Genomic DNA, 22,220 nt, shown 5'->3' with positions numbered 1-22,220 from the left:
TGAACGTGAGCCCAACTTGAATCCATTAATCCTGATGTTCTACAGCTCCCAGTCACATCTCCCTCCGCTTGTTGAGATGCTGTTGGATGCTCGGATCTTTGCTGATCTGTGATTGGTCTTACTTGTAAACAAGGCAAACTAAAGATTTGTTATTGTTTATCTTAATATGCACAGCAATGTTTCATGTGAAAGTGGGTTAAAGAATTGGAGAGGAAAGACCTTTGGAGAAGAGTGCATTAAAGAGGAAAAATCTTATTTCAACAGTTGTTGAGGATTTATTTAACTGATTGCAGCATATACTGTTTTTTAAATGTTTTTATATGTAAGAATTATTTGTCAAATTAAGCCATAGTGTTTGTGTTTATATATGTATGTATGTGTGTTTGCTAGCTGATATACTAGAGTAGGACAGTTTTCACAGTGACAGGAGCTGAAAAATTACCTTTAGCAAAAGTTTCACGATGGAGTGACTATTACAGAGCCCCTCAGTCTGGAGAGTACAGCAAATCCACATTTTATCAAAGTACCTGAGCCTTGAGTGCAGCTTTACCATAAGGTTTAACACAGCTGAATACAGGCTAATGTCTCTGAGAATCGAGTCAGCCTCACACAGAATAAAATCTCAGGCTTTTTATGATTGTGACGGAGCTCTCACTGATCAAAGTCAAGGCTGTAAAAGTTTTTTTAGTAGTCGTAATTTACAACTTGCGAAAATCAAACGCCGGCTCCTTTGTCTGGAAGGGCATACCTGCTGGACCCAGTTCCTCGTATCCATCAGCAGTTTCCTTTGAACACAACAGCGCAGTGCAGATCACACAGATCTGCTGACAAAGTCCCCACTATACTAACAGTTTTGTTGTGTTTTTTGACTCTCTACACTATCACAGAGGAGTAAAAAATACGTCAAAATTAATTCAAGAGTTTTAACAAAAGTACAAAACCGAATTTGTGTTCTAAAGCTTTTTAAATAAGTTACCCAAAGAGATGTCTGTGCATGAGAAGATGGCCTTCATTAGGATTATTATGCGCTTTCAGCTAATAAAAGTGGATGGTGACAGGATTTTTTCCATCTTGGAGAAAAAAAGAATAAGAGAAAAGTATAGCATAACACCTTATCTGTCAAACATGGTGAAAGCAGTGTGATGGCACTGACATGGATGAAAGTAGAAGTGGGCCACTAGTGTTTGCTGATGGAAGAAGCAGGAGGAATTTTGTGCCAAGGCAAAGAAGTAGGATGCTCTTCTATGGCCTGGTCACCTGATCTGATCGATTCTAGACTTCAGGCAGTTATTGATGACAAAGGATTTTCATCCAACTATTTAAAAAAGCTCCATATTTAAAATTATCCTTGTGAAGTCTGAACCATGAAATAATGGCCAGAAAATCCAATTTTTTGTTTAAAAAAAGTGTTTGTAGCTTATTCAGCTATTTCAAGTGTTTATTGAACCTTGCAATTTAGAGTGCAATTTATCACACTGATGATGTAGAGATATAAAACTCACCCAAAAGGGTGTCAAATATGACGCACTTGACCTGAGTCTCTCGAATTACTCCCGAACGTCTGAAGAAAATGACTGCACTTCCTGCACAGTTAATGCAGACATTTATTCTTGAGTTCAAGCTGAAAGTCATTTAATCACATCTTGATCGACTGATTTAAAATCCATCATGGTGGTGTACATAGGCAAAACTTTTGCTGGACAAATATATCAGTTTTCCCAAGTAGTGTTAGCTGAATCTTTAAAAATGTTGATTGGTGTTGAGTAATTTAGTTCACAATTTCAAAACGGCCGTTAAACTTTAAAAAAAAAAAAAAGTCTGCAGGGAAATAAATAGTAAATAATTAAAGCACACAGCTACATTCACACATTGTTACCTGACGTGTCCTCGTGGTGACACCTGACACCTCAGGTGCGCCTTTAGCCCCGCCCTCCTGGCTGTACCTAGCTGAGGGAAAGTGGGAGAAACAAAGCAGCGTCGACTATTATTCCAGGATCCCTATCTATATGGTTAAAAGGAAAAACTGACCTCTCGACTCTTGGCGAGTTTTTTTTTTCTTTTGCTCTCATTTGTTGTTCACAATGGACGATCCGTTTTTTAAGTCGGCGTTACCTGCGCACGACTCCTCTGTGCTGGATGACACCAGCCTGGCTTTGCCGGCCGATCTGCGATCCTCAACGCAGCCCGATGAGGACCGGAATCAGCGGGTTCACCGGCAGGTTCAGCTCACAATGTCCAGGAAGTCTAAAAAGACTCAGTCAAATGGTAATGTTCATTTTGAAAACGAATCAGCATCATACTTTGACGCATTTGGGAGAAACCGGGTGCACTGTAAGCCAAGCTAATGAAGTAGTACTAATGAATGAAGTGAATGAGAGTGGTAGCAAAAATAACTTCCTCCCACTTTCCAAATCTAATATTTAAACTTTAGGATGTCAGGGACATGTACAGGTAGATTAGTGAACTATCAACTGTTTTACTGAATAATAATAACCACAAACAATATTAATATGAATAATAATAATAGAAGTACAGAGTTTTTCCTCCTTTCCCACCCTGGTGGCTATGTTACCCTTTCAAAAGGGTCCAAGCTGGAAACCCCTAAAGTAAACTATGAAACCCCTTTCCTTTGCCAGACCCTGCTTTGTCTGTCCTGAGGCTGTGCTCTGCATTAAGGAAATTAAAGGAAAACAGTTTGTATCCTTATGGGAGGTAAAAGAACTTGATGTTAGTGTTTTAATCGTCTATATCGTAGAGCGAGAGGGTGGAAAAAAACATCTCAAACACTGTTTGATTAAAATCTTTGTTTTATTTCAGAATATGATTGTTTTATAATGTGAAAAATCTCTTTCTAAATCCAAACTGCACCCTACATTGTTCAGATTCTCATGAGGCGGTGATTCTTTACCTCGCGCCGTTTTGAAGTTGAACACATGCGACTGTGTCAGACCACAATCTGAACGTGAGCCCAACTTGAATCCATTAATCCTGATGTTCTACAGCTCCCAGTCACATCTCCCTCCGCTTGTTGAGATGCTGTTGGATGCTCGGATCTTTGCTGATCTGTGATTGGTCTTACTGTAAACAAGGCAAACTAAAGATTTGTTATTGTTTATCTTAATATGCACAGCAATGTTTCATGTGAAAGTGGGTTAAAGAATTGGAGAGGAAAGACCTTTGGAGAAGAGTGCATTAAAGAGGAAAAATCTTATTTCAACAGTTGTTGAGGATTTATTTAACTGATTGCAGCATATACTGTTTTTTAAATGTTTTTATATGTAAGAATTATTTGTCAAATTAAGCCATAGTGTTTGTGTTTATATATGTATGTATGTATGTGTGTTTGCTAGCTGATATACTAGAGTAGGACAGTTTTCACAGTGACAGGAGCTGAAAAATTACCTTTAGCAAAAGTTTCACGATGGAGTGACTATTACAGAGCCCCTCAGTCTGGAGAGTACAGCAAATCCACATTTTATCAAAGTACCTGAGCCTTGAGTGCAGCTTTACCATAAGGTTTAACACAGCTGAATACAGGCTAATGTCTCTGAGAATCGAGTCAGCCTCACACAGAATAAAATCTCAGGCTTTTTATGATTGTGACGGAGCTCTCACTGATCAAAGTCAAGGCTGTAAAAGTTTTTTTAGTAGCCGTAATTTACAACTTGTGAAAATCAAACGCCGGCTCCTTTGTCTGGAAGGGCATACCTGCTGGACCCAGTTCCTTGTATCCATCAGCAGTTTCCTTTGAACCCAACAGCGCAGTGCAGATCACACAGATCTGCTGACAAAGTCCCCACCGTACTAACAGTTAGTTTTGTTGTGTTTTTTGACTCTCTACACTATCACAGAGGAGTAAAAAATACGTCAAAATTAATTTGCTCGTTTGTGTTGTTGTGTTTGCACATCTCTGTTGCTTGTGGGGCTCGCACACAAGAATTTCACTCGCATGTGCTGTGCCAGTGTGCCTGCACATGTGATGTGACAATAAAAAGTGATTTGATTTGATTTGATTCAAGAGTTTTAACAAAAGTACAAAACCGAATTTGTGTTCTAAAGCTTTTTAAATAAGTTACCCAAAGAGATGTCTGTGCATGAGAAGATGGCCTTCATTAGGATTATTATGCGCTTTCAGCTAATAAAAGTGGATGGTGACAGGATTTTTTCCATCTTGGAGAAAAAAAAGAATAAGAGAAAAGTATAGCATAACACCTTATCTGTCAAACATGGTGAAAGCAGTGTGATGGCACTGACATGGATGAAAGTAGAAGTGGGCCACTAGTGTTTGCTGATGGAAGAAGCAGGAGGAATTTTGTGCCAAGGCAAAGAAGTAGGATGCTCTTCTATGGCCTGGTCACCTGATCTGATCGATTCTAGACTTCAGGCAGTTATTGATGACAAAGGATTTTCATCCAACTATTTAAAAAAGCTCCATATTTAAAATTATCCTTGTGAAGTCTGAACCATGAAATAATGGCCAGAAAATCCAATTTTTTGTTTAAAAAAAGTGTTTGTAGCTTATTCAGCTATTTCAAGTGTTTATTGAACCTTGCAATTTAGAGTGCAATTTATCACACTGATGATGTAGAGATATAAAACTCACCCAAAAGGGTGTCAAATATGACGCACTTGACCTGAGTCTCTCGAATTACTCCCGAACGTCTGAAGAAAATGACTGCACTTCCTGCACAGTTAATGCAGACATTTATTCTTGAGTTCAAGCTGAAAGTCATATAATCACATCTTGATCGACTGATTTAAAATCCATCATGGTGGTGTACATAGGCAAAACTTTTGCTGGACAAATATATCAGTTTTCCCAAGTAGTGTTAGCTGAATCTTTAAAAATGTTGATTGGTGTTGAGTAATTTAGTTCACAATTTCAAAACGGCCGTTAAACTTTAAAAAAAAAAAAGTCTGCAGGGAAATAAATAGTAAATAATTAAAGCACACAGCTACATTCACACATTGTTACCTGACGTGTCCTCGTGGTGACACCTGACACCTCAGGTGCGCCTTTAGCCCCGCCCTCCTGGCTGTACCTAGCTGAGGGAAAGTGGGAGAAACAAAGCAGCGTCGACTATTATTCCAGGATCCCTATCTATATGGTTAAAAGGAAAAACTGACCTCTCGACTCTTGGCGAGTTTTTTTTTTTTCTTTTGCTCTCATTTGTTGTTCACAATGGACGATCCGTTTTTTAAGTCGGCGTTACCTGCGCACGACTCCTCTGTGCTGGATGACACCAGCCTGGCTTTGCCGGCCGATCTGCGATCCTCAACGCAGCCCGATGAGGACCGGAATCAGCGGGTTCACCGGCAGGTTCAGCTCACAATGTCCAGGAAGTCTAAAAAGACTCAGTCAAATGGTAATGTTCATTTTGAAAACGAATCAGCATCATACTTTGACGCATTTGGGAGAAACCGGGTGCACTGTAAGCCAAGCTAATGAAGTAGTACTAATGAATGAAGTGAATGAGAGTGGTAGCAAAAATAACTTCCTCCCACTTTCCAAATCTAATATTTAAACTTTAGGATGTCAGGGACATGTACAGGTAGATTAGTGAACTATCAACTGTTTTACTGAATAATAATAACCACAAACAATATTAATATGAATAATAATAATAGAAGTACAGAGTTTTTCCTCCTTTCCCACCCTGGTGGCTATGTTACCCTTTCAAAAGGGTCCAAGCTGGAAACCCCTAAAGTAAACTATGAAACCCCTTTCCTTTGCCAGACCCTGCTTTGTCTGTCCTGAGGCTGTGCTCTGCATTAAGGAAATTAAAGGAAAACAGTTTGTATCCTTATGGGAGGTAAAAGAACTTGATGTTAGTGTTTTAATCGTCTATATCGTAGAGCGAGAGGGTGGAAAAAAACATCTCAAACACTGTTTGATTAAAGTCTTTGTTTTATTTCAGAATATGATTGTTTTATAATGTGAAAAATCTCTTTCTAAATCCAAACTGCACCCTACATTGTTCAGATTCTCATGAGGCGGTGATTCTTTACCTCGCGCCGTTTTGAAGTTGAACACATGCGACTGTGTCAGACCACAATCTGAACGTGAGCCCAACTTGAATCCATTAATCCTGATGTTCTACAGCTCCCAGTCACATCTCCCTCCGCTTGTTGAGATGCTGTTGGATGCTCGGATCTTTGCTGATCTGTGATTGGTCTTACTGTAAACAAGGCAAACTAAAGATTTGTTATTGTTTATCTTAATATGCACAGCAATGTTTCATGTGAAAGTGGGTTAAAGAATTGGAGAGGAAAGACCTTTGGAGAAGAGTGCATTAAAGAGGAAAAATCTTATTTCAACAGTTGTTGAGGATTTATTTAACTGATTGCAGCATATACTGTTTTTTAAATGTTTTTATATGTAAGAATTATTTGTCAAATTAAGCCATAGTGTTTGTGTTTATATATGTATGTATGTATGTGTGTTTGCTAGCTGATATACTAGAGTAGGACAGTTTTCACAGTGACAGGAGCTGAAAAATTACCTTTAGCAAAAGTTTCACGATGGAGTGACTATTACAGAGCCCCTCAGTCTGGAGAGTACAGCAAATCCACATTTTATCAAAGTACCTGAGCCTTGAGTGCAGCTTTACCATAAGGTTTAACACAGCTGAATACAGGCTAATGTCTCTGAGAATCGAGTCAGCCTCACACAGAATAAAATCTCAGGCTTTTTATGATTGTGACGGAGCTCTCACTGATCAAAGTCAAGGCTGTAAAAGTTTTTTTAGTAGCCGTAATTTACAACTTGTGAAAATCAAACGCCGGCTCCTTTGTCTGGAAGGGCATACCTGCTGGACCCAGTTCCTTGTATCCATCAGCAGTTTCCTTTGAACCCAACAGCGCAGTGCAGATCACACAGATCTGCTGACAAAGTCCCCACCGTACTAACAGTTAGTTTTGTTGTGTTTTTTGACTCTCTACACTATCACAGAGGAGTAAAAAATACGTCAAAATTAATTTGCTCGTTTGTGTTGTTGTGTTTGCACATCTCTGTTGCTTGTGGGGCTCGCACACAAGAATTTCACTCGCATGTGCTGTGCCAGTGTGCCTGCACATGTGATGTGACAATAAAAAGTGATTTGATTTGATTTGATTTGATTTGATTCAAGAGTTTTAACAAAAGTACAAAACCGAATTTGTGTTCTAAAGCTTTTTAAATAAGTTACCCAAAGAGATGTCTGTGCATGAGAAGATGGCCTTCATTAGGATTATTATGCGCTTTCAGCTAATAAAAGTGGATGGTGACAGGATTTTTTCCATCTTGGAGAAAAAAAGAATAAGAGAAAAGTATAGCATAACACCTTATCTGTCAAACATGGTGAAAGCAGTGTGATGGCACTGACATGGATGAAAGTAGAAGTGGGCCACTAGTGTTTGCTGATGGAAGAAGCAGGAGGAATTTTGTGCCAAGGCAAAGAAGTAGGATGCTCTTCTATGGCCTGGTCACCTGATCTGATCGATTCTAGACTTCAGGCAGTTATTGATGACAAAGGATTTTCATCCAACTATTTAAAAAAGCTCCATATTTAAAATTATCCTTGTGAAGTCTGAACCATGAAATAATGGCCAGAAAATCCAATTTTTTGTTTAAAAAAAGTGTTTGTAGCTTATTCAGCTATTTCAAGTGTTTATTGAACCTTGCAATTTAGAGTGCAATTTATCACACTGATGATGTAGAGATATAAAACTCACCCAAAAGGGTGTCAAATATGACGCACTTGACCTGAGTCTCTCGAATTACTCCCGAACGTCTGAAGAAAATGACTGCACTTCCTGCACAGTTAATGCAGACATTTATTCTTGAGTTCAAGCTGAAAGTCATATAATCACATCTTGATCGACTGATTTAAAATCCATCATGGTGGTGTACATAGGCAAAACTTTTGCTGGACAAATATATCAGTTTTCCCAAGTAGTGTTAGCTGAATCTTTAAAAATGTTGATTGGTGTTGAGTAATTTAGTTCACAATTTCAAAACGGCCGTTAAACTTTAAAAAAAAAAGTCTGCAGGGAAATAAATAGTAAATAATTAAAGCACACAGCTACATTCACACATTGTTACCTGACGTGTCCTCGTGGTGACACCTGACACCTCAGGTGCGCCTTTAGCCCCGCCCTCCTGGCTGTACCTAGCTGAGGGAAAGTGGGAGAAACAAAGCAGCGTCGACTATTATTCCAGGATCCCTATCTATATGGTTAAAAGGAAAAACTGACCTCTCGACTCTTGGCGAGTTTTTTTTTTTTCTTTTGCTCTCATTTGTTGTTCACAATGGACGATCCGTTTTTTAAGTCTGCGTTACCTGCGCACGACTCCTCTGTGCTGGATGACACCAGCCTGGCTTTTCCGGCCGATCTGCGATCCTCAACGCAGCCCGATGAGGACCGGAATCAGCGGGTTCACCGGCAGGTTCAGCTCACAATGTCCAGGAAGTCTAAAAAGACTCAGTCAAATGGTAATGTTCATTTTGAAAACGAATCAGCATCATACTTTGACGCATTTGGGAGAAACCGGGTGCACTGTAAGCCAAGCTAATGAAGTAGTACTAATGAATGAAGTGAATGAGAGTGGTAGCAAAAATAACTTCCTCCCACTTTCCAAATCTAATATTTAAACTTTAGGATGTCAGGGACATGTACAGGTAGATTAGTGAACTATCAACTGTTTTACTGAATAATAATAACCACAAACAATATTAATATGAATAATAATAATAGAAGTACAGAGTTTTTCCTCCTTTCCCACCCTGGTGGCTATGTTACCCTTTCAAAAGGGTCCAAGCTGGAAACCCCTAAAGTAAACTATGAAACCCCTTTCCTTTGCCAGACCCTGCTTTGTCTGTCCTGAGGCTGTGCTCTGCATTAAGGGGAGCTTACTAGAAGTCTAGTTAGTGTAAACACAGACATTTCTGTAAGTGGAATGCACACTTCCTAGTTAATCCTCTTGTCTAACAGGTTTCTGCAGTTCCCTAAAAGTGATAACTGCCAGAACCTAATTTTACTATGTCATCCACTGATGACCTTATTTATTAAGTATTGGTAGCCAAAAATAAAGAGGTCTTCTATTCAATTTTGACAACTATAAAAAATTAAAAGTAATATTGCCTGTATCTGGACAGGTTTGGTTGAATTTATGAAGCATCACTGACTATTAAAAGGTTTGTTAGGTGTGTTTAGACGGATGGTTAACCACATGAGTCAACACTACCCTGTAAATAAAAATGAAAGAATTTTTTTACTGGCTTCCCCTCAAGTCTTTACAGATTGCAGAGTGCTATTAAAGGGGATTACAAGACTTTTTATTATTTGCATTATTTATTTTGTGACTTCTTCTCCCTAAAATATTTCGTTGTTATAATGCACTGTCAACTCACTGCAAAAAGGTCCTGGGTTTGGATTCACCGGCCGGCCGAGTCCTTTCTTCTCGAGTTTGTGTGTTCTCCCTGTGGCTGTGTTAGGTGTTCCCACGGTCCAAAGACATTCATGTTAGGTTAACAGGCAATTCTAAATTTGCTGCAGGCGTTAATGTGACTGAATGGTTGTCTCTGTGTATGCGCCCTGTGATAGCCTGGTGATGGGTTCAGGGTGAGCACCACCACAACCCTGAATTTGATAAGAAGAAAAAGATGGATGGATTACATGTTTGTTTGTTTTTTAAAAAAAGGAAAATCTCTGAACTGTTTTGTGTCTGCTGTCTTGTTTATTTTATTTATAGACTAGAAAATATTTAAACAACAGAAGTTTATCCAAAGTGATTTAGAGACAGGCACATTGACATTCCAGCTCTCCAAAAAACAACTTTCAAAATACATGAAAAGTGTGTGTCTGTGTGTGCATTTTAACTAAGTATTGTGGAAGGTAAAATTCACACATTTATTCATCATTAAAATATGCTCAGAATTTTCACATTATTATTTCAAAGTTACTATTACTCCGAATGTCTAGAAGACTGAGAGTCAACTGCTTTTAAAATGTTCCCTTATAATACTTAACGAAAAAACCCAACTAAAACTAAACATTTTCCAACAATTAAAAACTAAACTAAACAAGAAAATCCATCCCAACTTGAACTAAACCAAATTAAAAACAAAAACCAAACTAATTAGAAAATACAAACCTATAATAAGTCTGCTGTACGGTGTACATTTTAGGACATCGTCAGGTCTCAGGAAAAAAGTTGTCAGGTCTCAGTTCTCGGGAAAAAAAGTCGCCAGGTATCAGACAAAAAAATGTTAGGTCTCAGTTCTCAGGAAAAAAGTTGTCAGGTCTCAGACAAAAAAAATGCAAGGTCTCAGTTCTCAGGAAAAACGTCGGGTCTCAATGTCTGAGACCTGAGACCCGACTTTTTTCCTGATACCTTACGACTTTTTTCCTGAGACCTGACGATGTCCTAAAATGTACACTGTACTGCTGACATATCTGCTGCATTGTAATAATATGTCTAGGAATTTTCTCTCCCAGAATCACAATAATCCCATGCACAGGGCACAAGTGGTCACTGATAATGATAAGTGAATCATGCTCTACTGCTGTGATAGTCACCAACTGGAAACCAGATGTTACACCTGCTCAGAGTTCAAGGACTTTTTCAATGATACATAATACAAATGTGCCTAATGTGTCATGAAACATTATTTAACAGATAGCATTTAATGTCCGATCCATTTAATCTCACTGCTTTGCCATCTCTCTTCCATCTTCTTTTTAAATTAGATGCCATTTATTTTGCAGGTTGCACAGATGTCTGCTGTGCACCGTGAGTGTGCACTGTCCTTTCAAAGCTGAGGAAACCAGAGTCGGAATCACGATCCAGATATGAGAACACTAACAGGCATGGCGGGAATTATCATACGGACTAACCAAACCTCTTTGACTTGTTTCAGGTGGTGTCTGTTCACAGAAATATGAAACAGCGAGCTTAAATGATGCAGATGGACTTTTAACGAACACGAAGGTAAGACTCTCCTTTATTTATTCTTATGCACCGCCACATGCACCCAAACATTTTGGGGACATTTGTCATCCTAATCGATCACTAGAATATTCATCTCGCTTCTGTTTTTTTAGAGCTAATACAGATCTGAAGTATGCAGATTCCTCCACAGATATTAAGCGCATTCAGCTCAGCATGCTTGCTTTAGTCGTCCCTGTACAGAATGATTATAAAAGGACAAACTACTTGAACTTGTGGCCTCATACTGTACTGCACTTTAAATATTGTACTCCATAATTTGAATACAGGCAAATGGTTCTCTGTGGTATCCTGCTGCTGCTTTATGCATGCTCACAGAACCCAAGTCTGTTGAATAATAAATCATTGTATTCTTTTCGTATCTTATCTGTTATGCAACAGTGTTTACTTTATGTGCGTGGATGCTTGAAGGGGAAAAAAAAGCAATTTAATACTGAAAAAATAAAAAGCTCTTTTTGCCTTAGAAAGTAAAAGAAGGGTAAAAGGATAGATTATGTATAAAAACATGGACGTGCCCAGTTGTTGACAAGCATTAAGCGTTACAGCCATCGGCATCTTTGGTTGTTGGAGCCAAAAGTGAGTGTATTTGAACAAGAGCAAGTGCTACGTTACACACCAATGCTAAGTGTCATGCAAATAAAATATTAGCATTTTACTCACCAGAACTGGAGCACAGACTTCCTGAACAGACTATTAGTTTAATTAACTGCACATCAAAACATATTACTTGTCACATAAACCGCATTATGGCTCAGGGTATTAAAAAGACTTGGAAACTAGCAAAAGAAGACCAGTTGAATTGTTTGATTGTCATGTCACAGATGGACGTCATGATTTGTGGAGGAATTTTAAAATTTCTGTTTCAGATCTGTAAGTTTCTAGCTGAACTCTGAATGTAAAGTCTCGATTATACTTGTACTAGTTTGTGAGTCTTGTGTGCACTGGCCTGGTTACCCTGCTCTTTCACTGTATGGGACTTTGTACTTCCATTTATATACTTGGATGTCATTATAGTCAGAAATACACAGCACAGCAACTACTTGTGCAAAAGGTCATTATGATGTCTTGGTAACCCCACCCCAATGCTTTATCACTGTGCACGAGTGAACAGAACAAACTTCAGCACAAAGAAATACTGATGCGGTTTAAAATATATGACTTATTCCTTTAATGCGTTATTGTCAGAAACAGCTCCATATAAGATAAGATAACTCTTTTTTAGTGCAATGACAATAAAGAGTTATCTTATCTTATATGGAGCTGTTTCTGACAATAACGCATTAAAGGAATAAGTCATATATTTTAAACCGCATCAGTATTTCTTTGTGCTGAAGTTTGTTCTGTTCACTCGTGCACAGTGATAAAGCATTGGGGTGGGGTTACCAAGACATCATAATGACCTTTTGCACAAGTAGTTGCTGTGCTGTGTATTTCTGACTATAATGACATCCAAGTATATAAATGGAAGTACAAAGTCCCATACAGTGAAAGAGCAGGGTAACCAGGCCAGTGCATTAAAGCTGTTTTTGTTTTTCCTTCTCACAGGTAAATAGATCGTCCTTCTCCAGTCACTCCTTCTCTGGCGACCATGACCGCAAACCATCCAGGAGGCTGGAAGTGTCCCCTCAGTCAAGCCCAGAGCAACCTCATAGGCACTTTAAATGCAGTACTTATTCTGGGATGCCCACCCCCTCTGTATCAAGTCATTCACCCAAAGTTGGCACTCACTTGGCAAAGTCAGCTTCCTTTCACCACCATGTTTTTTCAGATTTACCTCATAGCACACAGAGATGTGCATACACACCTGCACGAGGGAACGTCCAGCAAAGGACGTTTAGACAGACCTTAGGATTGCAATCTGTACCTGCAAATGCTGCATTTCGGAAAAATGGAGAATATGGTTCTAAGTGGACTTACAGACAAAGTACTGTGAAACCAACTTTCACAGAAAAAATGCAGAGAAGAAATGGTGACACCGTGTTTAGTTCTATCCAGCCTAAGGATAGCATGTTCGGGCTAAAACAGAAGAGGGAAAGGGGCCACTATAAATCCCTTAGAGTGAACTCATACCCGCCCTCTGTCAGCAGTGTGGAGACGGATGCTGGCAGGCGGGCAGCAACGCAGTTACCCATTAAGCAGATGCACGTGCAGAATGTCACAAAACTGTAAGACCTTTGTTCTGTACATTCATTATTTCAATATGATCCTGTATTGATAATCTACATTTTGAAACATTTGTGGATTTTCACACAGGATGTCAGTAAGCAAGTCTCCGAGGATGACAATGGAGAAGGCTGTGCAGCTTTTGACCCAGAATGAAGAGGAAAAACTGATCTGTGCAACCAGTTTCATACAAAATGAATGTTTCAAGAGTGCCATTGCTAGAGGCAAGGTATGTTTAATCACAGGTATTTTATGTGTTAAGGATGCAGAGCGATTATAAATCCTGATACATGAATTCGTCAATCGTTGGTCCATTCTTGCTTTCTCTATTTTCTCCAGATTTGCCATGTGAACGGGATTGAGAAGCTCATGTTTCTACTTAACAATGACAGCGAAGAAGTGCAGCGTGCCACTGCCGGGGCGCTGCGTAATGCTGTTTATGAGAACGATAGAAATAAGCTTAATGTTAAGGAAAACGCAGGCTTGTCTTTGATTCCTACTGTACTGAATAGCAGCCGCGATAAGGAGACCAGGCGGCATCTTACGGGTTAGTTTGTGTTTAAACACACTACATGTCCTAATTTTAATCTGATTAGGTTTGCAAATTTCAAGCTCTCGTCAAAACTGGTTTTGCTCGCTTTAAATAAACATTGCCTTTGATACATATGAAATCATGCTCTGAGACTCATATATGCAATGCAGCACTAGCTTATTTATATTTTTGTGATTTATCTCCTTGCAAAAAACTAAATCTCAATCTCTCCCACAGGTCTTTTGTGGAACCTCTCCTCTCATGACATGTTGAAGGAGGCTTTTCCACATCATGCCTTATCCACTCTCAGCCGCTCCGTTCTTGTTCCCAGTTCTGGCATTTTTGAAGGCGAGAATCCGAAAGATGAACTGCTAGTGGATGATGAAACTTTCATCAATGCCACCGGCTGCCTGCGGTAGGTTCTCTTTTGTTAGCTGCGAAAAAACTGTACTTGCTGGGATGTTTTTCATTGGGATAAACCAAAAACTACTGTAGGTGTCACTTAATCTGCTGATTATAAACAGAAGAGGTCGAAGATTTCAGCAGATCAGAAGATATTGTTTGGGATCATAGCATTTAATTTCTGAAGGACAAAAAGTTATTCTGCTTCTGAATTTATCACCTACATCCTCAAACTCCAGGGATTTATACTGTGTGACCCTCCAAAAGTCGATTCTGTTCATCTGGACGAAGCGTTTTGTGGGAGAAACGTTTTGTCACTCATCCAAGTGACTTCTTCAATCTCAGCTGACTGCAGGTTTCCCCAATCTTATATATACGATGTAATTTAAACTCCTCCATTTGCATAATGACCGAAATCAGTCTATGTACTGTGTGACATAGATTTGATCTGGGGCCTCCAGATGGATCGGCATAAATGGAAAACCTGGTGTAGTATTGTTTAGTAACCCCAGGGGCTTGTGTTTGTTAGATCTGCCCATAGTTACATTGTGTTTTTAAAATGCTTTCCAGCTTTTTTTTGGATCTGGCTAAACTCTCACATTGCCAGTAAGCTATTGCATATATATATATATATTTGTCTTTTGTATATAGCATATGTGAGTGCAAGGGTACCTGTGCTCATTTAACAGTATCAATGTACTTTTGGCTTCAATCTTCATGAAATCTAAAAGTAAACTGAGCCAAATGTCTTCAGATAAAAGTTATTTCTCCATCTGCTCTATAAGCTTTGGCACTGACCCTGGGTATCAGTGACAACTAAGATGACAGTGACTAAGTCAGAAACTGGTGGTTGGAAGAGGTTGTTGTGGTTTTTTCCATTATGCAGTGTTTTTTCCATTTCACCATATATGAAAATTAATTTCTGTGCGAAACAAACAAGCAAAATAGGTAATGCATTAGCAGAAAATTACCAGCACATTTTCTGTTTTTTACTGTTTGTTTACAATGTGGGATGGAAATGACTGAAGATGCAAAAGCAACCTAAACAAAGAGTATCAGCTGATCCATCAGACAAAGTAGACTGCTGATCTACCAGGATAGGACACTAGGCTTGGCTCTCTGGTCTACCTGAACTAATGCTATTGTCAATTTTCTCATTGGTGTAGATTAGAGGGGTATGTGTAGAGACCCCGATGGAGAAAGGTGAACAGTACAAGAATTTGAAGGAGCGTGCAAAGGGCAGAAGAACCATATGATGGTTGATTTAAGAAACATCTGGGGTTCATCTAGCAGCTCTGTGAAAGTGTCTGGAACTGCCTAGTCACTAAAATTATAATAAGCAAGAGAGTAACTACCATCCATTTTTATACAGTTTCTTTACTATCATGTGATTATGTCAAACCACAGTTTATCTACTGGGGTCTGAGATTATGCCTCGTACTTCTGCTTTGGACTTATTTAGACACACATCATCTCTCTGTTTGCAAAGCAGGAGATATAAGAGCCACTGCTCCCCTGGCAACTATAGCCAGATGAAAAGAGTGAAAGACTCAATTATTCATCGAGTTCTCTCTTTCCCCGGCTTTGCTGAACTGAAATCATTCAGTCCTCTCTGACCCAGTGTTATCGAGTTCTCCTTATCATGTTCTAAAGCCTTTTGAGCACCCAGTGGATGAAATAAGGGAGTTCCCCATGGCTGCACAAAGAGCCTCTTGTGGGGATTCTGAATGTTAATTTTCATATTTATTTCCCTCTGTTGTTGGGCTGCATAAGAACAGGCTAGTCTTACTAGTCTGTGATATAATTTTTCTGTGATTGCCACGGGCATCGGAAAGATGTCCAAAATAGTGCATCCATTAATTTGCACAACTGTGTAGATGACAGAAAAATATTTTATAGCACTTTTGACTTTATTAAAATGGGCTTATCTAATTGGCACATTTTTGTTTCTAGAAATCTGAGTTCCGCAGGCCGATATGTCAGGGAAGCAATGAGGAATTGTGACAATCTCATCGATTCTTTGATCTACTACATCCGGGGAACCGTAGCTAACCGTAAGATGGATGACAAGGTGAAGTGAAAACATTTGTCCTCACTGTGTCTGCGTCACGGCAAACTGCTTTGATTTACAACACTTTTGTTACATGTTCACAAATGATTTTTACTTGTACTTTGTTAAGGTTCACATAATTGAGGAAGGAGAGTACAAACAACCAGGTCCAGATGATCTTGGTCAAACAATTGATTTTAATGAATACACGCGTGGGAAGACCATTCTGTATGCAGACAGGAATTAATCTTCGACTTAATCAAAGCATACACAGATTTTTATAGCATCAGGGTTTGAATTAACGACGCCCCTTCATACGTCACAGACAGAATGTATACACACGTCAAATCAAAACCACAATGACTTTTAACACAGTTTAAAGGAACGTTGTCTTCTATCTTCATGGCCGGTACTTCCTGTCACTGCCGGATGCTCTCTTGGGAAGGACTTCAGCTCCACAACTTTCAAACAGATGTAAACTTTGCCTGAATTCTTAGAATTCCCTTCTATGTTTCTGTTGTGTCCCCATATGTTATTAAATTGTTTGCCAGACAATTTTTACTTTCTTTCTTCATCTACATCTCAATCTACTCTGAAGAGCACGGAGAACTGCGTCTGTATCCTGCACAACCTGTCTTATCAGATTGAGTCAGAGCTTCTGAAGAAAAACGACCAGGTTCTCACAGAGTCTCGCCAAGACTTGGATTCGCAGCCAAAGACTTTGGGCTGTTTTTCTTATCGCAGTGCCAAGATCACAGAGGTAATCTCTTTACACATTAATGGACCCTGACAACACAAAAGACGTTCTTATGGTTTAATATCCGAGTGTGAGAGAACATCTTTAATCATCTTTACTAGAACATGCTCATTTAGCTTTCTCTTGTATTATATTGGTGGTGAGAAACATCCAAACAAATCATGCATTATACATTACTGCTTTACCAGGTGCGCCAGTGTTGCTGCTGTTATGCTATTATCTATGTAAGTTAGCCATAGCTCTACATAGCATGACAATCAGAAGCACAATTCTCAAAAGATGATTGTTTTTTCCATCTGCAGTAATTTTATTTGATGCTACGGTTCTGGTCTGACACCTCCGTGCAGTTGCATGTGTGTAGCAACAAAGCAGTCATCAGTGACAATGGACATGACATTAATGAAGTCAAATGCAGCATTAAAGGGGGAAGTGGTGAGGAGGTGGATTGCAATTTTACATCTGGTAGACAAGCTAAAGCGGCTTAAAACACACACATCCTGAGCTATCAGTTAAATTCTTGTTGATATTTGCTGACATTTTTTAATGAGCCTTTATTTAGTTAGGAAGTCCCTTGAGATTAACATCTCTTTTCCAAGGGAAACCTGGCCACGAAGACATGCTGTTAGTGGTACAAAATCACATTTAACATCAGAACAAAGCAAAAACAAAACAAGTCAGAGTAAAAATGCCATACAAGGTCCAGCTTATGAGTAGCAGTTACACAGTTATAGAAGTCTTTATAAGACCTCTGAACTCTCAGGCAGCTTTTATGTGCTCTGAATCCTACATTAATGTGGAAATAACTGGGTTAATGGCTGCTGATCAGATAAAAAATTACTAAATCAAAACATGTGTCTGGTCCTTATTTAAGGAAACACTTAGTGTTATCTTAAATAACACTAAGCCTCTTTAACCTTTTGTCTATGTTGGCATTTAAAAAATGCTCAGTTGTTACTAAGAGATCTGAGGTGTGTCAGGAAACATTCACCACCAGCAGCCTGAACCTTTTATACAAGAGAGTGTAGATGTTTCTTGCGCCAATTTCTTACACTATAATCTGAGTTGAATTCAGACTCATCAGACCAGACAACATTATTCCAGGCTTTTGTTGTCCAATCTTAATGAGCCTATGTGAAATGTAGTTTTAGTTTCCTGTTCCTATCTGACAGGAGTGTGGGCTTCTGCAGCCAACAGATTCAACATGCTGCGTTTTCAGAGATGCTCTTCTGCACCCTAAGATGTAATGAGCGGTTATTTAAAATTTACAAAAAAAAATTACTTTTGCCTTTCCATCAGCTGGAAGCAGTCTGTCCATTCTCCTCTGAGATCAACAAGTCCTGGCTCAACAAGGCATTTTAGCCTCGAGAACTGCCGCTCACTGGATATTTTTTTTCTATTTTGGTCCATTCTCTGTAAACCATGGTTGTGTGGGAAAATCCTAGAAGATCAGTAATTGCTGAAGTAGTCAGACCAGCCCAGTTTGGCAGCTACAACTGTGCTCATTCAAAGACATTTAAATCATCTATCTTTTTCATTCCTAAGCTCAATTTGAACTTCAGCACATCATTTAAACTATGTCTATATGCCTAAATATACAGGGTTGCTGCCATGTGACTGGTTGGTTAGGTATTTGCTGTAATGAGAAGTTGTAACTACTGACTGCATAGTTTTTGAAAACTATGGGCTTCAATATGATGCTCTAACAGTGATTGTTATTCTGCCTCCTACAAGAATTAAATCTGGATGCGTGGATTTGGTTTCCTAAAGCTGTATAAGTATGTCTTTTGCACTAAAACTGTTGCCAGGAAGTTAAACTTCCAATATGAAAATGTGGAAAAATGGATGCACCACCAGTCTTTAGATGTCCATACTGAATAAAATCAATTGCTAACACGGTTAGCCACCTCTTGTTGTAAATTTGAACCGACTGGACCCACATACCTGGAGTCTGTCTCGTAAACTCCTTCTTCTCAGTATGCAGTGCATCAGCACCCCCTGCTGGAGCCCGAGCCCAACCCCAACCCCCATGGCATAGAGTGGCTGTGGGACACGATCACTGTGCGGATGTACATATCACTGATGGCCTGCAGTACAAATGACACCATCAAGGAGGCTGCCATTGGTGCTCTGCAGAACATCACAGCTGGAAAACACGAGGTAAGATGGGAAGGACTTCAGCTCTTAATCTAATTATAGGTTCGATGTGTAAGCAGAAAAGAGGCAAGTGTGTCTACTGTATCTCTGGCACTTTATTAGATGTATGTATGAGTCAAATGAAGGGTAGATTAATCTGGAATACTGTTTGACAGCTTAACAGATTTAACAGCTTTTGTTTTGGCCACCTGATCATTATGCATTAGTATTGTTTAGCACATTTATATTTACATGTATATGTATTTTAAAGTCATACATGTAAGACATATTTAAAATGTTTTTTCTGTGGTCTGCAGATAAACAGAGGCATCGCCGTTATCATTGTTCAGCGGGAAAATGGTCTTGAGAAGATTAAGGAAATTTTAAACGGTGAAAGTAGTAATCTAAAGATACCTGCTGTATCTCTAATCAAAAACATCTCACGCTACGATCAACTTCGTCCTGCCATTGGTAACTTTTGATGTCTCCTCTAAGCTTTTCCCATTATCGTTCCACCACGACCACAAACCGCACTTTTGAACGGCTCTTTTACATGACTTGTTTTACTCCTAAAGCAAACCAGGTGTTGTCAGAGATGGTGAAAATGCTGCCCTTTGACAGCACCGACGTCAACCAGACTAGTGAGGTGACGATTTCTTTATGTGAAATCCTGACTTACCTGTGCCTGAGTGATGCGAAGAATGCCGACGCAATAATCGAAAACCGCGGCATCCCAAAGATCATCAACATCAGCAAGACAGACAAAGGGTTAGTTACATTACTAAACCACTCAGATACAAGACATGAGAAGTTGTATGTTCAATGCAAGATAATGATATATGTGCCATTATTTTGTTTAGTTTATTTTTATGTCATTATTTACCTAATCCATTGTATTTAGTTCCTTTAAGTAGCAATAACATAAAGTAACTTCTTCAGAGTCTCGGTACTTCAGATAAAAGTGAATAATTAAAAAACTGATGTGAATAAATGCTATAGCCATGCAAAGTTATGAACAGGCTAGCGCAAAGTTATGAGGGAACTGCTTTCGTAGGTTGTATGGGTGCATGCCACATTCCACATGCCTAATTAACATACTAACAAATGCTAGAATCGTACTAGCGGGAAAAGGTAAAGCCCAGAATTCATGCAACTGGAAGTTTTTAAAAAGCGTGGAAAAGGGGCACACACACAACAAGCACATTCAATTTTGTCTGAAGTGATGCCAAGAAGACAGGAAGCAATTAATGCTGCCCCTCGATTTATTTTAGAGTCTTGACAAAATCCAAACAGGCATGGTTGTGAAGGTTAGTTGTTATGAAGGTGGAAGTTAAGTACAGAGGCCAAAATATAATTCAATAATATAATATATAAATTGTGTAATTTTAGCAAAGGAATCTATGAGGATTGCTTCACTTTTGGAGTCAATCCAAAGTTCACCATAAGCATAAAAAGTAAAAGTACTCACGGTTCAGAAAAACAGCATGTATTATTTTTACCTTTTCCTTCTCCTCGTTACAGACCCAGTCGTATGCAAAAGGCAGCGTGCCTTCTGCTGCACGAAATATGGAAAAACAATGAAGTCCATGAGACCCTCAAGAAAGTGAGTTCCTGCACACATCGCATCCTATCATATCATGTTGCACATGATTTTCTTCATGTCTTTACACTTCATTATGAGCACTTTAAGTTGCTGTCTCAGCACTTAAAAAATGTGTTTTAGGCTTAGAGGGTTGAAATGGCTTCTTTTCCTCTTTAAGTTGTTTAATTTAAACAAAGAACTGAGCTGCTAGTTATTGATACATTGCTGCATGTTACATTATTCAGCTGTGTCTTTCAGAGGATTGATCTAAATATCCATAGTATCGATACCAAAGCTGATATTGGTATCAGATCAATACTAGCATGACAGGACTGATACTTTGTTTCTATGTTAAGTACGTAGCCAAGTGAAAAATATAGGTCAGACATGCACTAGCTTGAACATGCTGAAATGTTTCTATTAACTAATTATTGAGAAAAGTAGTATTTTTAGTGTGTTCAGAATTGGCAAATTGGTCATGACTCATCTCATAACTCATGCCGCACTGCTCTCTCTTATATAAGCCACCATTATAGATTAAAAGTATCGCTGTCTGTATTGATATCGGCAATACTGCCCCTATATTTATTAGTATCAGATCGATATCAAAATTTGTAGTATTCCACAGCACTAAACTGCACATTTGCATCATTCAGTTCGTTAAATAACTTTTTGATATTTAAGTTTTTAGTTCGGTGCAGCGAGAAGACATACATTATGTTTTTTGAACGTCTGAAATACAGCACGCTAACCTACACTTTTTCAACAGCGGGGGTTCAAGAAATACGATTTCGTCAATGCAAGGACAAAAAGAGCTTTGAGCTCCTGATGAAACTCAGCCGTGGATTCATAAATCTCATCTCATCTGTATGTAGCGACTGTTTGGTTTTTTTTTTTATTGCTGTTGTTTTTGTTTTGTTGGGGTTTTTTGTCATGCTACAACCAAACATTGGAAACAACACTGAAACTCTTTTTTTTTTAAAAAGGATAGACTTTTTTTGGTTGTTTGTTATATATTTGGAAATCTCTCTCCAGCTATTTGCCCTAATGTTTGCATTAGTTGGATTCATGTTCTCAAATGTATGTTTCTGATACCACAAAATGAATGAGATGTTTTATTTAAAAAGAGGTAAACCTGCTGATTCATGAAGAACTGTACCACACTTTTTGTGACCTTTAAAGCACCTTTTAGTTGTTAATAATCCTTGTGTAGCATATCATTGTTATAGTGCCTTATGATAAAAATGACAGATGAATGTAGAATGTTTTTTATAGCAGAAATTACACTAATCATAAGACACCTATTGAAATTTGAAGTATTTCTTTCTGTTTATGTTGTATGGGTTTTTTTCCCCCTCCTTTCTATAACGGCAGCTTGTCAGTTTATAATAGTCGATGTTGTAAGACAAATGAAATCTTTAAAATGAAGAAGTTCTTTTTTTAAGACAAACCAAATGAAGCTGTACATTAAAGAATACAGAATGCGCTCAAAGACTCATTACCGTGGCTCAAATGATTGTTAACCTGTTCTCTATGTGAAAATGCCTTGTTGATGTCTGAGGAGAACGGATAGACTGCTTCGACCTGCACCAGGAGGCCGCATCCGTCACC

General features: G+C 38.8%; 1 protein-coding gene and 1 long non-coding RNA gene across 3 annotated transcripts; both read left to right on the top strand.

Moving 5' to 3' along the window:
- Positions 1–1,733: 1,733 nt before the first annotated feature.
- LOC146650018 (uncharacterized) lies at positions 1,734–2,862 on the top strand. Its single transcript, XR_014908205.1, has 2 exons — positions 1,734–2,265; positions 2,637–2,862. It is a non-coding gene; the product is annotated as an uncharacterized LOC146650018 (long non-coding RNA).
- A 2,094-nt stretch (positions 2,863–4,956) lies between these two features.
- pkp2 (plakophilin 2) lies at positions 4,957–21,594 on the top strand. 2 transcript variants are annotated; one of them, XM_085386833.1, is made up of 13 exons: positions 4,957–5,366; positions 10,902–10,972; positions 12,536–13,155; positions 13,244–13,382; positions 13,493–13,700; positions 13,923–14,100; positions 16,041–16,158; positions 16,736–16,897; positions 18,869–19,051; positions 19,345–19,498; positions 19,603–19,795; positions 20,549–20,630; positions 21,379–21,594. In XM_085386833.1, exons 1-13 carry the CDS (start codon positions 5,183–5,185, stop codon positions 21,436–21,438), a joined length of 2,352 nt encoding a protein of 783 aa, XP_085242959.1. In that variant the 5' UTR covers positions 4,957–5,182; the 3' UTR covers positions 21,439–21,594. The 2 variants fall into 2 exon arrangements, with proteins under 2 accessions (XP_085242959.1, XP_085242957.1); XM_085386831.1 differs by lacking the exon at positions 4,957–5,366 and adding an exon at positions 8,096–8,474.
- The last annotated feature ends 626 nt before the right edge of the window (positions 21,595–22,220 follow it).

Source organism: Rhamphochromis longiceps, linkage group LG17 (assembly GCF_057381845.1).
Source record: "Rhamphochromis longiceps isolate RC_006_pf linkage group LG17, R_longiceps_female_GT1.1, whole genome shotgun sequence".
Lineage (NCBI taxonomy): Eukaryota > Metazoa > Chordata > Actinopteri > Cichliformes > Cichlidae > Rhamphochromis > Rhamphochromis longiceps.
This window is presented reverse-complemented; position numbering and strand designations above follow the sequence as displayed.